This window comes from Loxodonta africana, chromosome 3 (assembly GCF_030014295.1).
Source record: "Loxodonta africana isolate mLoxAfr1 chromosome 3, mLoxAfr1.hap2, whole genome shotgun sequence".
Taxonomy (NCBI): Eukaryota; Metazoa; Chordata; class Mammalia; order Proboscidea; family Elephantidae; genus Loxodonta; species Loxodonta africana.
Genome location: NC_087344.1, coordinates 178,852,393 through 178,869,994, shown reverse-complemented (window position 1 = coordinate 178,869,994; position 17,602 = coordinate 178,852,393). Strand labels below are relative to the sequence as shown.

At 39.2% G+C, this 17,602-nt stretch overlaps 1 protein-coding gene across 2 annotated transcripts in view; it reads right to left on the bottom strand.

The window, feature by feature from the left end:
• FRRS1 (ferric chelate reductase 1) overlaps positions 1-17,602 on the bottom strand; it is a 61,881-nt gene that overhangs the window by 22,423 nt on the left and 21,856 nt on the right. For both annotated transcript variants that reach the window (XM_023547410.2, XM_064282498.1), the window contains exons 5-8: positions 16,396-16,543; positions 13,851-14,033; positions 5,067-5,165; positions 3,428-3,575 (exon numbers count right to left, since the gene is read on the bottom strand). In XM_023547410.2, coding sequence (XP_023403178.1) covers positions 3,428-3,575; positions 5,067-5,165; positions 13,851-14,033; positions 16,396-16,543 — 578 coding nt within the window. The remainder of the gene's footprint in view (positions 1-3,427; positions 3,576-5,066; positions 5,166-13,850; positions 14,034-16,395; positions 16,544-17,602) is intronic.

Below are 17,602 nucleotides of genomic sequence, written 5' to 3'. Positions count from 1 at the left end.
TCAGTTCTTTTACTTCATCAATTCTTCCTTTTGCTTTAGCTGCTCGACGCTCAAGAGCAAGTTTCAGAGTCTCCTCTGACATCCATCTTGGTCTTTTCTTTCTTTCCCATCTTTTCAGTGACCTCTTGCTTTCTTCATGGATGATGTCCTTGATGTTATTCCACAACTCGTCTGGTCTTCGGTCACTAGTGTTCAGTGCGTCAAATCTATTCTTCAGATGGTCTCTAAATTCAGGTGGGATATACTCAAGGTCATATTTTGGCTCTCGTGGATTTGCTTTGATTTTCTTCAGTTTCAGTTTGAACTTGCATATGAGCAATTGATGGTCTGTTCCACAGTCAGCCCCTGGCCTTGTTCTGACTGATACTGAGCTTTTCCATCGTCTCTTTCCACAGATGTAGTCAATTTGATTTTTGTGTGTTCCATCTGGCGAGGTCCATGTGTATAGTCGCTGTTTATGTTGGTGAAAGAAGTCATTTGCAATGAAGAAGTTGTTGGTCTTGCAAAATTGTATCATTCGATGTCTGGCATTGTTTCTATCACCAAGGCCATATTTTCCAACTACTGATCCTTCTTGTTTCCAACTTTCACATTCAAATCGCCAGTAATTATCAATGCATCTTGATTGCATGTTTGATCAATTTCAGACTGTAGCAGCTGATAAAAATCTTCTATTTCTTCATCTTTGGCCCTAGTGGTTGGTGTGTAAATTTGAATAATAGTCATATTAACTGGTCTTCCTTGTAGGCGCATGGATATTATCCTATCACTGACAGCGCTGTACTTCAGAATAGATTTTGAAACGTTCTTTGTGATGATGAACGCAACACCATTCCTCTTCGAGTTGTCATTCCCAGCATAGTAGACTATATGATTGTCCAGTTAAAAATGGGCAAAGTAGGGGGCATAAAATAATGCTCTGCTTTTCACACATTTTGTTGTTGTTGTGTGACGTCAAGTCAATTCCAGCTCAGAGGGGAACTGCCCCATAGGACCTCTCAGGCTGTAATCTTAACCGGAGCCGACTGCCAGTTCTTTTCTCCTGTGGAATCACAGGTACGTTTGAATCACTGATCTTTTCACTTGCAGCTGTGAGCTTAACTATGGTGCCACTAGGACTCTGTTTCCTTTTTTTTCCCACATGTATTACCCACAAAAGGGCACCCTGGTGGGGGATCCATTTTTATTTTTAGATCTTTTCCCCATTAAAAATTAATTTTCTGGGGGGTGACCGAGCTGCCATTAATGGCGATGGTTATACAACATGATGAATGTAATTAATATCATTGAAGTATACATGTAAAGAATGTTGAAATGGCAAAATGGTATATATATGTATATATACACACACAATAAAAAAATTAATTTCCTGGGTTTTGCATATACTAAAATATTGAATAATACTCAGGCTCTGAGGTCAATCAGTTTGTGTCCAAATTCCAAATCTACCATTTACTTGTCTGGGCAAATTAACCTCTCTCTAAGTCTCAGTTTCTTCATTGATAGAACAGGGAGAATAGTATGCATCTAATTTGGTTTCGGATTCTCTGGGTGGCGCTCAAACACTAGCCGAAAGTTTGATGGTTTCAACCCACCCAGAGGTGCCTCAGAAGGCAGGCCTGGCTATCTACTTCCAAAAAGTCACAGCTTTGAAAACCCTATGGAGCAGTTCTCTGCACACATGGGGTCACCACGAGTCAGAATCGATTCAACAACAACCAACAACAACAACAATTATATTTTTATGAAGATAACAGTGAAAGATCTACCTAAATGCTTAGCTGGTGATTGGCACTCAGTAAGCACTGATTAATTTCTATCCATTATCACCCCTTAACCTTGAAATTATTTTCAAGCCCTATTTTCTGTTGCCGGTGCAAATTAAGAACACATGATTTGCTAAGGTAACTACACAATCACCTACAACTAATCTACAAATGTTCCTGAGTTTTCTCTAATACTGAGTAGATATTTTATCCTGTTTCAAAACTTTCTGAGGCTCCACTTTACCTACAGTATAAAATCTAAACCACAGGATAGAATATTCAAAGCTTTTCACAACCTTGTCTGCACCACATTTCCTGCTATTCCTCTTCCCTTACCCTATCCCATGACCTTACAGGCCCCTCGCCATTATCAAATTAGGTTATATTCTCAAAATTTTGAGCAGTATAGTCTCCAGAGAGATAAGTCACTAAATACTACACTGTCATTTTCTACAGATATTCAAAACATCATTAGCCAAAACCTTACAGCCTAATTATTCCTATTAATATGTGTTGTAATTACCACTAGGGTAGACTCATAAAACTACTGTAGGTTGTACTTGGCATCAAGTCCATGTAGAAGGATATGGGATAGGAAACACAGCATGTCAGCAGGGCAGAGTGAGAACATATTAATGCTCTCATTTGGCAGCACATTTTCAGACTGAGGCATTCTTCTTCAATGAGAGGTCTTGTAGTAGTTTAATCAGATACCCAGGAGGTATTCTCTCTACCCTCTCCTCACCTCCCAGGAAGCAGCTCAGGTCTAAGGAGATGAGACTCATATCAAGCAGGCTGCCCCACAGAAAATAGTATCTCTTACAACAATCCTAAAAGCATCATTTCTAGGGGCCATTGAAGGGACATTCCCCAAGTTACTGCATTCAGGAGAGCCCAAAGATATGACTTCCTACCAGGCAATTACAGATCTTCTAGTCCAAATGCAGTTTGCCAATCAGGGGTGTACGGTAATGTTATACAGCTATATGCATCCCCTCCTAATGGAATCAGCTTTGCTCTTTCCCAGAGCATGCTGGGGATGAATTTGGGATGGACTCAGGCTAAGGTATAACGCTGGAAGTGGCATGACTGGGCCAGCGGCCAAGGCCGAGGAAGGCCTTTGCAACAGGAAGGAAAATATCTGGGCCTAGATGTGAAGTCCCTGGGAACACTGACTGCCCAAGGACATGGGAGAAAAACAGTGAGCCTCCGCCCCAGCTGGAACGATATATAAGCTTGTGTCCCTGGCTAGGTGGTTGTGGAGTACTACTCTGGTCCAGTTGCCGCCCTGTAAGTAAGCTTCCTGGATAAACCATATGTCATGATCGCTGGTTCTGGAGTCTTTCTTTGGTCTCTTGGAGATGAGGCTGGCCTTGGGTTCAGGTGCAGCTGTGTTGTCACTCAACAGGGGTCATAATTATTATAATGTTGCCTTATAACATAGTTGACACTTTACCTTTATCTAGTTCCCTGGGAAATAGAGCTAAAAAGTTAACCAAAAGTCAAATTTTCAAGTAAAATGGAAAAGGGTCTTAATAACTCTTTATCCACAAGTGTGTATTTTAAAAATAAGCAATTACAGTGGATCTCTCCAAAAGAAGGGAGGGAGGAAGGGGGAGAGAATAAAAATTTGAAAAGATGGTTTTTACCAATATACTTACCATCATCAGCTGCACCATCTGCTATAAATATGTAGTAGCTTGTGTTTAGATCAAATCTATTCTTAAAATCAGGAAGGGTAATGTTTCTTCTGAAAGAACACTGCATAACACCATCCACCAACCTCCAAGCCATATCCTCAAGAGAACCCTACAAACACACACAATGAGTCTTCTCAGCACTTTCCAAAGATTTGCTAAAAATAAGATATGTTCAAAATCCTAACTTGTTCAATTTCCTTTCTCTAAGATTGTGTGCAGGTTTTATCTGTAGTTCCATTATTTTTTCACTTGCTCTTTGAAGAGTACAAGATACATGTTCTCCCGGTTTATTTGTCTTTCTCCTACTTGGCAAGAAAATTATTTTTACTTTGAATCAGAATCCCGCAATTCCTTTACCCAGGTTAGAAACTTTGGCAGAAGCATTAACTCCATCTTGCCACTAGCTAAGTTATTGAAGAAATAACTTAGCAAGTAATACCCTAAAAAAAAAAAACACCAAACTCACTGTGCCACCAGGGTGTCCTTAGTAGTACCCTAGTGGCCAAAAATCCAACATGCAACTGGGTAGAAGTTCCAGCTCAGCTGTGTGGGTCAACCCCACCGAAGAGCTATACAGAGAATATAACATGTCATTAAGTAACAGGTACTTCCGGGTCAGAACTCATTTGCTTGTTAATTGCCAAGTGAAAAAGATATTTCTCTACCAAAAATAGGCTACCTTTGGTATGGATGCCAACAAGGGCACTTAAGATGACTACCCAAGGTACTGAACTAGACTTTACCATATATGGTCCTCTGTCTCTCTAATCAAGAAATTTTTTCTGTCACTACCATAAGCCTTTTCTTAAAAAGCGTGTCTGTAAGCTTCAGAAAAGGGGTTGATGCCTTGCCCACCTTAGCAAATGCTGTGGATTGAATTGTGTCCGCCCCCCTCCCCCCCGCCCCAAAATACATGCTGTAAATGCTAACCTCTAAGTCTGTGGTTATAATTCCATTTGGGAATGGGTTGTCTTTGTTATGTTAATGAGGCAGCATTAGTGTAGGATGTATCTTGAGTCACTCTCTTTTTGAGATATAGAAAAAATTAAATGAGCAAGCTAGGAAGCAGAGATGGGGGAAGACACATGCCAAACTACACGGAGACTGCCCTGGAGCAGAAGCTCAGAAGAGACAAGGACCTTCCTCCAGAGTCAAGAGAGAAAGCCTTCTCCTAGAGCCAGCACCCTGAATTCTGACTTCTAGCCTCCTAAACTGTGAAAAAATAAACTTCTGTTTGTTAAAGCCATCCACTTGTGCTATTTCTATTATAACAGCACTATACAACTAAGACAGCCAACAATAAAATACTCTTGTATAAGATATAACAAAAAGGATTTAAATGACACAAGCAAGAATTCATATTTTCCTGCAAAAGAAACTTGTCTTCCTTCTGAAGAGAAGAAAAGTTTCTCCCGAGCCATTTATGAGAAAAAAATCATAAATTATTATGAAAGAGGAATCCTGCTGCCAGGTCTGTACTCGGGCTCTGCTGCTAACTGTGGTGGTTTGAGGCTATCTTGCAACAGAGCCAAGCTGATGTCAGCCACAAAGCCAGAAGATGGGCCAGCGGAAAGGAGATCTCCAAAATGTTGACGCCTACCCCAGAGTCCATCACAGGGTGACTTCGTCCAGTCAAACCAGAAGCCTGTATGTGCACAGTCTGATCGTCGTGAATGCACAGATACGCGTCATCATCACCCTGAAAGATATTTGTAAATTAGAAAGTTTAAAGGACTTTCAACATTTTTCTGGTCCTTAAAAAAAAAACCCTAATAAAGTCAAATATTATCTGGCGCTTTTTAAAAATAATGTCCTGGCTCAATCTTAGATGGCACTATAAATTCTAGAGAACTGGCTATGTAATTTATTAAATCAAAATTATTTGATTTTAATATAAAAAGCAATACAATTTCAGTTGTAAAAAAATGCATTAAAATAGACATAAACATAAAACCCAAACAAACCAAATCTATTGCCATCAAGTCAATTCCAACTCATAGCAACCCTGCAGGACAGATTAGAACTGCCCCATAGGGTTTCCAACGTTGTAATCTTTACGGAAGCAGACTGCCACATCTTTCTCCCGTGAAGTGGCTGGTGGACTCAAACTGCCAACCTTTCAGTTAGCAGCCGATGACTTAACCACTACACCACCAGAGCACCTACATATGCCCAACCAAAAACCCATCATCAACTGAACGCCACTATTAATGCTTTGGTGTATATCCAGGTCGACTTGTTATTCATATGTATTTTTTTTCCTCCTGAAATGGAAAAATATACAATTTTGCTACCTTTTTTTCACTTAACTTACCATGAACATTGTTTCAGATATCTGTGAATAAATATCTACGTCCTACATATTTTAATGACTATGAATACACTGCATTGTATTGAATATTTTTTGGTAACTTTTAAGATGGAAGACACTATCAACAAACATTACTGTAAATCATACACACAGAATAGATTTAATATTGCAAAATTGAGAGCAAAATGTCTGAGTGCAAGAGGTTCTTGTTGTTGGTGGTCTCATTCTCATCTATCAGTCTCCAATATTCCTTTGCTCTAAAAGCTAGATAATATTATTTAAAGTGATTATCAGAGGGCAGACTACATCTTCAAAGTGCGTTTAGGTGATGATACAAATGAGTAATCTAGATTTTCAGTTACTGTCTATAATTCTGGTTCTTTCACTTATTCTAAATTGTTCTCCATAGACTATACAACAGCTAAACAAAACGATCTTTTATGCACTCAAGCCACTGAACTCCTTAAACAAGATTCACATCCAGTTATAATAAATTTCGCTATAAATACCAATAGGAAATTCTAACATGTTTCTGTATGTTCAGAATCAAATTTATTTAAGACAGTTCCACTTTTGAGAACTCTAAAGGGCATAATCTTAGCAAAGGAATTATTCACTGTTACACAGCTTATATTCAAGTCAGAATAGCCCAACTCAAGATAAGAAATTTAGATTAGCCATAATTTAAACCAGGAGCTGACAAACTATGGCCCATTGCGAAAACTACTGAACAATATCATTAATATCACACAAAAGTAAAATTTTGGTGGCAATCATCCAAAAGCCACTGCAGCAATACATCAACAGGGAACTGCCAGAAATTCAAGCCAGATTCAGAAGAGGAGGTGGAATCAGGGATATCACTGCTGATGTCAGATGGATCCTGGCTGAAAGCTGAGAATACCAGAAAGATGTTTACCTGTGTTTTATTGACTATGCAAGGGCATTCGACCGTGTGGATCATAACAAATTATGGATAACACTGTGAAGAATGGGAATTCCAGAACACTTAATTATCCTCGTGAGGAACCAGTACATAGATCAAGAGGCAGCCCTTCAAACAAACAAGGGGATACTGTGTGGTTTAAAGTCAGAAAAGGTGTGCATCAAGGTTGTATCCTTTCACCATACTTATTCAATCTGTATGCTGAGCAAATAATCTGAGAAGCTGGACTATATGAAGAAGAACAGGGCATCGGGATTGGAAGAAGACTCATTAACAGCCTGCTATATCCAGATGGGAAACCTTGGTGGCGTAGTTGTTAAGTGCTATGGCTCCTAACCAAAAGGTCGGCAGTTCGCATCCATCAGGAGCTCCTTAGAAACTCTATGGGGCAGTTCTACTCGGTCCTATAGGGTCACTATGAGTCGGAATTGACTCGACGGCAACAGGTTTGTTTTTTTTTTTGTTTTTTTAAATATCCAGATGACTTAACCTTGCTTGCTGAAAGTGAAGAGAACTTAAAACACTTACTGATAAAGATCAAAGACTACAGCCTTCAGTATGGATTACACCTCAACACAAACAAAACAAAAATCTTCATAACTGGACCAATAAGCCACATCATGATAAATGGAGAAAAGACTGAAGTTGTCAACAATTTCATTTAGCTTGGGCCCATGGAAGCAGCAGTCAAGAAATCAGAATGACATATTGCATTGGGCAAATCTGATGCAAAAGACCTCTTTTAAGTGTTAAAAAACAAAGATGTCACTTTACGGACTCAGATGCACATGACCTGAGCCATGGTGTTTTCAATCACCTCATATACATGTGAAAGCCAAACAATGAAGAAGGAAGACCAAAGAAGAATCGGTGCCTTGGAATTGTGTTGGTGAAGAATACTGAATGTATCGTGGACTGCCAGAAGAACGAACAAATCGGTCTTGGAAGAAGTACAGCCAGAACGTTCATTAGAAGCAAGTATGGTGAGACTTCGTCTCACATACTCTGGACATGTCAGGAGGAACCAGTCCCTGGAGAAGTACACCACGTTTCATAAAATAGAGGGTCAGCGAAAAAGAGGAAGACCCTCAACAGGATGGATTGACACGGTGGCTACAACAATGGGCTCAAGCATAACAATTGTAAGGATGGTTCAGGACTGGGCAGCATTTCATTCTGTTGTACATAGGGTAGTTACGAGTTAGAACTGACTCGACAGCACCTAACAACAACAATAACATGGAGCTGAGATTGAGATGAAGCTTTTACAAGCTAAGGAACTGCCAGAACCAAAGACACAGAAATGTAAAGGATATGAACATTTTAGGAAACAGGTAGTTCAGTTAACTAAAACATATACAGGGTATAGAGAGAGCTTTAAGGCTGGAAATTCCAACAGCTTTTCCCAAGACTTTGAAGAGTTTTGAAAACCGTGCTAAGGAAACGGAACATTTGTCTATAGCTACTGAAGTTTCCCCTAAGGTTTCTGAAGACAGGATTAAGGCAAATTCTTTAGTGGCCTGGGAAGAGAGCTCCAGTGACTGTGAGAAGGATGAAATAAAGAGGATATCATGAAGGCTGGAAGACTAATGAGGAGGTTGCTGCAGCAGTCCAGGAAGGAGCCAATAAAGGGAAGAGATAAGAAATCAAAGAAGTGCATTAAAGATAGAATCAAGGCCCCCGAACACCTTTTTAACTCAGAACTGAAGTTACTCCTGAGGTTCACTGTTGAGCCAAAAATCAAACAGGCCCAAAAAACAAACAATAATACGTGTAGGTCAACCATGTATATGAGACTAAATGGGCACGGACGCCCAGGGGCAAGGACGAGAAGACAAGACGGGACAGGAACGTTGGACGAATGGGGAACCCAAGGTCAAGAAGGGGAGAGAGTTGATACATCAAAGGGTTAACAACCAATGTCACAAAACGATATGTGTATTAATTACTTAATGAGCACCTAATTTGTTCTGTAAACCTTCATCTAAAGCACAATAAAAAAAAAAGTGCAGTTGATCCTCAGTATTCATGGATTCCGTATTTGTGAATTCACCTGCTTGCTAAAACTACCTGTACCCCAAAATCAATACTCAGAGTGCAATCGTTGTTATTTGCGGACACGCACAAAGAGACAAAAAAATTCAGTTGCCCAATGCACAAGTTCCCAGCTGAGGTCAAACAAAGCAATCATCTGTCTTCTGATTACAGCTCTCATACTGTATACAAGTGACCCTTTCTTGGTCTATCTAGTGCCATGTTTTTTGAAGTTTTGTACTTTTTGTAGATGATCTTGCTGTTTAAAATGGCCCCAAACTTAGTACTAAAGGCATAAGAAAGAATGATGGTAATGGACTATGACACAATGGATAAAAGGAATCCATTAGTACACAGTGTGACTCCAAAAGGGAAGGAGGGGTGCAGAGAAAAGAAAGCTCTTCTTTTAAAAATAACGCCAGCTAATAAATTAGAAAATCATCACTTTACAACCACGAATATAATAACGGATTCAGGTGAAGATCATCAATAAACAATACAATCTTCTGATAAAAGATTATTGGGGACAGAATATTCATACAGCCTCAAAGTATCACCCAACAGATTACTTATTACAAAGAGAAAAATTGCTTTCACAATGGAGAAATCTGACAAACACCAGTGATCAAACCTAGTATCACCAACAATGGAACGATTCGACATTGTGCACCTTTTGATGCGACACAGTGAGAAGGAAACACTCCTTAAGTAGTATTTGTGGCAGAAAATCTTATCCTGAATCTATTGTACAAATCGTGGGCATTCAACAAAACAATTGGCCTATGAAAAACAATCAAGAAAAAAGGTAGGGTAACTGTCTACATTAAAGGAGACCAAAGAGATATGACAAATAAATGCAACAAGTGATAACTGACTAGATCATGGATCAGAATTTTAAACAGTAACAGCTACAAAGGACTTTACTGGGACAATTTGGGAAACCAGACTATGGAGTGAATATTCCGTATAATTATTATATCTATCATTTTTAAATTTTCTCACTGTGATAGAGATATTGTAGTAACAGTAAGAGAATGCCCTTGTTCTTAGGAGACAAACCAAAAAACCCCAGTGCCATCCAGTCAATTCCGACTCATAGCAACCCTATAGGACAGAGTAGAACTGCCCCATAGAGTTTCCAAGGAGCGCCTGGAGGATTCAAACTGCTGACCCTTTGGTTAGCAGCTGTAGCTCTTAACCACTATGCCACCAGGGTTTCCTCTTAGGAGACACGTGATGAAAAATTTAGGGATGAAATGTGGTATCTACAACCTACTTTCAAATAATTCAGAGAAAAAATATGTGTGTATACACACCACAAATATCAATTGATATGTATATATACATATACAGAGAGAGAGGTAAAGTGGCAAATCTAGACGAAGGGCTTACAGATGTTCACTGTACTATTCTATCAACTTCTACGTAGATTTGAAGCTTTCTAAAAGAAAAATTTGAGGGTAGGTGGGAGGGAGAAGGACCTGAGAGGTAAAAAAAAAGGGAGGAATCTAAGTCACAAAAGTGGAGGCAGACAATGTCGGAGAAGATGGCAGCAGCAATAAGTGAGCTATTCTATAAATTGCCTAAACAGTACCTGACAAGACACAAGAAATCAATAAAGGTAGCTGCCCTTTTATTATAGTGGTTAATCACCAAGAAGGGGAACATACACACACACACACAAAATTTAAGAGAAAAAACAATAGATTCAGTGTTATACATGTCATTTGTGTTATCCAGAACCTAAGAGAAGTCAGGACTGGTCTCAGACCCAGACCAGACCCACTGCCATTGAGTCGATTCCAATTCATAGCCACCCTGTCGGAAAGAGGAGAACTGCCCCATAGAGTTTCCAAGGAGCACCTGGTGAATTCAAACTGCTGACCTCTTGGTTAGCAGCCGTAGCTCTTAACTATGCCACCAGGGTTTCCATGTATCCTACAATTCAGGCACTGAGAGATTATGAACAGAGCAAAATGATACAGGGCAGGGGAAGGAGGAGAATGGAAACTAACACACAATTAACTTCTACACTTAAAATACTTTCTATCATTTAATACCTGAGATAGGGAATTTGAAAGCCAGTTGAAATTCAGATATTAGCGAATCAGTGTTATCAAAAATATGGAAAATTATACTTTTCAATCCGTTTTAGTGCCGAAGTCTAATACTAAAACAGTTGCTATCATTACTTTACAAATCAAATTGATAAAAGGCATAATTCAGGTAATCTGGTCAGTATTCATAACATCAGATAGCTTCAATACTTAAATCAAGAAATAGCAGGTCATAAAAATACCCTACCAAATTTAAAAACAACAACCCAAAATAGAAATAATCACTTTAATAATACATTTTAAGGATGATTCATTTCCCTCCATTTAAGCAAACAGGTGTACAGATGATTTTAATCCTTAAATAGGATTGCTCTGTAAATCAACTGCACCTGCATAATTAAGTCTCTTATAAACATTTTTGATGAATACTAGACTAGAAACAGATAGAGTTTTTTTATTTTTAATTTATTTATTGTGCTTTAGGTGAAAGTTTACAAATCAAGTCAGTCTCTCATACAAAAAGTTATACACACCCTGCTGTGTACCCCTAGCTGCTCTCCTCTTAATGAGACAGCACACTCCTTCTCTCCACCCTGTATTCCCCGTGTCCATTCAGTCAGCTCCTGTCCCCCTCTGCCTTCTCATCTCCCCACCAGACAGCAATTGGCCGCATATTCTCAAATGTCTACTTGACCCAAGAAGCTCACTCCTCACCAGCATCGTTGTCTATCTTATAAAAAAAAATAGTCCAGGCCAATCCCTGTCTGTAGAGTTGGTTTCGGGAATGGTTCCAATCCTGTGCTATCAAAGGGTCCAGGGACCATGACTGTTAGGGTTTGCCTGGTCTCAGTCAGACACAGACAGGGTTTTTAAGCGAGATAAATATTTTCTGGAAATTAGAGGTAAGTGCTTTTGTGCCACCCTATGCCTACAACTTAGACCAGAAATAACTGGTCTACCTGTGGACTACTCATCACTACACTCAATGCGATACTAGTGCCTTTACCTCTTGCTTACAGATTTTATGTGACCAGTAAAAGGAAATTTGTGACTAGATCACGTATCTAAATGAGCGGTGTATCTCAGAGACTGACTGTATCTATACACGTTTTCCATCAACGGCACCATTGTTAAAACTTTGTCGGACTCATTTTCCAAATTTCCTTCGTAGCCGGTTTCACCACATTCACACACTAAGCACTACCACCACCTTTCCTTATGGCCTTATAGTCAGTCATCTTTCATTTTTAACCAAAAAATAACATTACTCCGCCTGATTATCCACCTTATGTACCGAACTTGACTCATTTCTGCCAGCTCTGAAAACACCCAAAAGAATGTGCTATTAGGTCTGAAAGCAACTGCAAAAGACAGGTGGGGAAAATGCTTTGAGCAACTGTAGGATCATTTGAGCAAGTGTAAAATTTCTCATAGAAGCAATTTTCAAGGGGAAAGATCCATACTTACTTATGTGTTATTTTTAAAAACACAACATATCTTGTACCTTATAAAGATATATCCTGCTTTTAATAAAATAGGATAGCAAGTGTGTTCTGTAACAACAACAAAATATGTAGATCATAGACACATACTGAAAAATCATCCCTCTAAACAAAGTCACGCCTGGCTTCCTGTAACACTAGAAACCAGTGTGCCAGAACTAGTACGATCAGAGCGCATTTTTAGGGAAAGCATCAGTTCCTTAGGAAGGAGCCTTTCCTTTTTGAAATATGATGAGGTCCCTGGGTGATGCAAATGGTTAAGTGCTCAACTGCTAGCGGAAAAGTTGGAGGTTCAAACCCTTTCAGAGGCACCTCAGAAGACAGGCCTAGCGATCGGCTTCCAAAAGGTCACAGCCTTGAAAGTCCTACGGAGCAGTTCTACTCTGCACATACAAGGTCATCATGAGTAGGAATCGACTTGACAGCAACTAACAACAAAGAAGTGGTATTGGGTTTAAATTGTGACAGGAAGGAAACATTTGAGAAATGACTTCTTGCCCTCTGTTAATACGGAAACAAGGGACTTTATCCATTTGTGGTCATCCCGCCACAATACATCCCACTGCCAACTCTGCTTGAACAGGACTTGCACATGTCCTGTCCACAATACTCTTCTTCCTTCGCCTGCAAAATCAGGGTGTTTATGCAGCACTCTGCTCTTCCACACCACAGCACAAGGCTGCCACCTACAGAGTCATTTAATCCATTCGGCACCACCAGGGACAGCTAGGATTAGGGGCTTTCTGTAGATCTCACAAAGGAGTCTCCGGCAAGTGATACATTTTTTTCTGGACACACAAGGTTTAGTTCTGTTTGAGAAATGTATAGATGACTACCAAAATGAGGATACCAAGAGCAGCAACATAAGGTTTTGTTGCTGACCACCTGAGTAAGCAAAATTGGTTTAAAAAGCATTACAAACAACATGGGATTTTATGCAGAGCAAGTTGTTCATTGCACTTCCTGCTTTATCACAAAGATGTGTGTGTGTGGAGGTCCCTGGGTGGTACACTTTGCACTCAACGGCTAACCTAAAAGTTAGTGGTTTGAATGTACCTGGTGGTGCCATGGAAGAAAGACCTGGCAATCAACTTCCATAAAAATTACTATCAAGAAAACTCTATGGAGCAGTTCTACTTTGTAACACATGGGGTCTCCATGAGTCAGAATCAACTCAACAGCAATGGGTTTGGGCTTTTTTTTTTTGCTGTATATCGATATCTATAGATACATACATATACAAACACACCTATATGTAGATAGAGAGATAGATAGGAAAACCCACTGGAAATAAAATTATTTTTCTTAAGTTTCCTTAGGGAAGCCTGTTCTTAAATGTATATAATTGCTCAACTGTTAAAATCATAAAGCACTCAAAACTGTTTAACTCAGAATCTGCTCTAAGTTTCTCCAGCCTTTCCCTTCTTAACCTATGATAGCTTGCCTCTGGAACAAAGAGCTAATCTAGCATTAATTAGAACTCACTCCAGTGGTTCTCCTTTCACTACCACTTATGTAGTTAAGAGATACAAACCATCCATCGATCATGAGACAGTGCGAAGGATAAATAGCCTTTACTGGGACCGCTCATTTCAACCATCACCGATTGGCCATCTCGCGCGAAGGACAAAAAGACGCAGGCACGTTCCTTCTCTGGGTCACAGTTCAAAGGACTCCTGATACAGAATTTCTTGTTCCCGCAGGCTGAAGCACTAAACTAGAAAAATTATGGGGGAGAAAAAAATCTTAATTATCAAGCAAGCAGTTCATTGTCCAATGATAGAAGAACTCCTACCCTGAAGTCTGGGTTTTAACAAAAATACCTTTCCAGAAAGATTCCAATAAAGGGGCAAAAGACAACCCAAATTAGAAATGATCAGAACAGTAATTAGGCTGTGAACTTTTAACCTTCATTAATTTTAATGAATTTGGAAAGCACAATGCTAGTTTGACTGCAGTTGTGCGAGAGTATTAACGTCCCCTTTGATACCCAAAGTATTTTGGAATAATTCTGTTTTGAAGCAAAGTTTCTGATAAATTTTTTTTAAAACTCCTTAGGGACAATACACGTTGGCAGTCTTTGGTTTTCAGAGATGGAATATTAAAAAGCAAACAAACAAGCAAATTCTTGGCAAGTTTTTATAGAGTATTTAGATTCAGGACTCTGCTTCTAGAGTTCAGGTTCAAATTTGATACTAATATAATAAAAATGGCTCCCCCAATATATACCACCATTCCAAATAATAACAACTTGGGGAGAAAACAAGCAATAATCTACAGTGATTTAATACAGAGCTTCTGAGAATGGCAAATAGGAAGAATTCTTTGACAGAGCAAATGAGCAATGACCTAGTTAGAATGGACTACGACAATACATTTCAGAAGAGGGCTGAATATTAATCTTTATCTAATTAGATTTAATGGGAATTTAAAGAGAAATCATAGTTGGGTGGAAAGAACAAGCCACTAGGAACTTGGGTTTTGATCCCTGCTGTCCTCAGAGTTTACTCTGTCACTTTTTTCAAAGGACTTATTCTCTCAGGGCCCCTTTACCTTCAGCTGTATATACAACAGGAGAACTAAACAAAATAGACCCTGAGGTCTCTTCTGGCTCTAAAAATGTTAGAATCCTATGACTGTGAATAAACTACCCTATAATTAGGGACTATAAACTTGGCTGCAGAGACATAACACAAACTCCAACAAGAGCTAATGCCTTTTATGTGAATATATGGAAAGACAGGAAACCTGGTGGCATAGGGGTTAAGAGCTGTGGCTGCTAACCAAAAGACTGGCAGTTTGAATCCACTGGGTGCTCCTTGGAAACCCTACGGGGCAGTTCTATGCTGTACTATAGGGTCGCTATGAGTCGACTCAATGGCAGTGGGTTTGGTTTTTGGTGGTTTATGGAAAGAAAAAAGTACTATCAACAGATTACTACTAGGAAATTTGGGTCCAATCTGGATGTTTATTCCCCTAAAGCAGCTTTCAAATAAATAAGCATTAAGACTAAGCTGCAGACTAGTACAAATAATCTAATTGTGTGGTCAAGCAAAAAATGCAACATTCGTAGTGATGTCATCAAGCAGAAAGGCCACCAACTACAAGATAGAGAAGGAAAACAAAGTAAGACATTCAACAGGGACATGGTGTTTTACTTAGTCCTCTCTATGTAAACAGAGGTGCAGAAAAGGGCAAGAAAGGGAAGAGAAGAAACTAATAATTTACTCAGTATCTATTAAGTATAAGGCACAGTTAGAGAGCTTAGACTCATCATTTTGTTTAATTCTCACAGTGATACAATGTAAAAGCTAAATATTATTTCTCATTTTATAAGTGAAGAAACTGAGATGTTAAGAATTTAAGTAGTTTGTCCAGAGTCAAACAGAAAGTGGACAAGTCAGGATTCAGGTCCAAGTTCTTTCTTTCTACTATAATAATTTCTTTCAAGACATTTTTCACTATAACCACTTTTGAATTAAGAAGTCTAATTTATCAGAATTACCTTCAGTAAAACCCTTCTTCCTAATGTTTCCAGTATGCATTACCCTTTCAAAAGTATGTTTATTCCATAGTAATTCTTTTGAATTGAAGGCCTAAACGAAATTCTAGTTGATAAACTTGCAAGACATTCTCTATGGTCCAGCACATCAAATTCTCCAGTACTCACTGGTCTTAATGAAATAAGATCTAACCATCTCAAGATTCTCCTCCAAATCTTGTCTAAACTTAGCTTAAGTTGCCTCTCCATGTTTGATACTTGATTGTGTTTGAAAAAGAAGTTCATTGCTTCATCAGATTTATTTTCAAGTAAAAACACATTCACTGCTAGGATAGATGCCATGTAAATCTAATAACTACGCCTTGAACAAGCAGGATCTTGCATTTCCTTTATTCTAACCTAGAAGTCACAACACTGCAATGAAGGCTTCCAGATTCCCTAGAGAAAACCCCAAAACTTGCTACCACAAGCCAGTAAGGCTGCTTCTCTAAGCACTTCCCCTAAACATTCAACCACAATTTCCAATGAAGCTGTTATCTCAGATTGCATTTGGTGAAACCATAAAAATGTTACTTACGGGTTTGGTTAAATGCGAGTCTGGTGGTAACGTTGACAAAGGTACTATCGTAGTTTTAGGTGTCGTAAAGGGTAGTGCGTTTGGTTGTGAAATTACAGGACCAGGAATCTTCACCCAGTAGATTTTATACTTCTCAACAACTGTGGCTCTGAAATATAGTACCAGTGAAATTAGATAGAACTCTGATTGTGGCCTATCACAGTCAAATAAAAATGTCTAAAGCAAAAAAAAAAGAATAAACTAGAGACAGACAACTTAATGGCACTGCTAAGGAGCCCTCGTGACACAGTGGTTAAGTGCTCGGCTGCTAACCGAAAAGCCAGTGGTTCGAACCCACCAGCTACTCTACAGGAGAAAGATGTGGCAGTCTGCTTCTGTAAAAGATTACTGCCTTAGAAACCCGATGGGCCAGTTCTACTCTGTGCTATAGGGTCGCTATGAGTCAGCAACAATTCGACGGCAACAGGTTTGGTTTGTTTTTTTAAATAGTACCACTAACTGTAGTCTGAGGCAAATCTCTAATTAATGTCTTCCCCTTCATTACTAGATGAATCTTTTTTGAGCATTTCTCTCTCTTTCTTCCTCTCCCCCCACCGCACCATGTTCTATCTTTTTCTTCTGTTACTAATCTGTTCCTTGGGCATATTCACACCATGAACACCAGATCCAGGGGTGAAACTGCACAGCTTTCTACTCCCTGACATATAAGGAACATACTACTACTCATTTCACAGAGGGCAATTTAAATTATTCCGGCAGGCAGCTACATCAAGGTCCTGTACAGAAGCTACATAAGCAACCACCAGCAATTACCGGGTTGCATTCCTTTTTCACATTTCATATTACACATAGGCGCAAAGCGGCACTACTGTGTGCTGGGGAACCACGCACAAAGTCAGGCAGAAAATAGCGACGTGTAAGGATAGCAATTCTCCCCTTAAAATACATAAGCCTATAACATCCCTCAGGAATAATTATACGGCTTTACAACATCCCACTTCTCCTTGCAGGCAGGAGTAAGGGAGAAGTACTGTTTTCATTCCACTGAGTTTCAAAATTCTGAGGAGCATGAAGGCTCTTGTTCATCTGACATTCTAATCTGCAAGTTGTAACAGTGCAAAAAAGTCAGCCAAATTTTAGGACTATTTTATTCATATTCTCATACTAATGTGGGAACAAATATTTTTTAAAAAAGTATTAGTCTGTA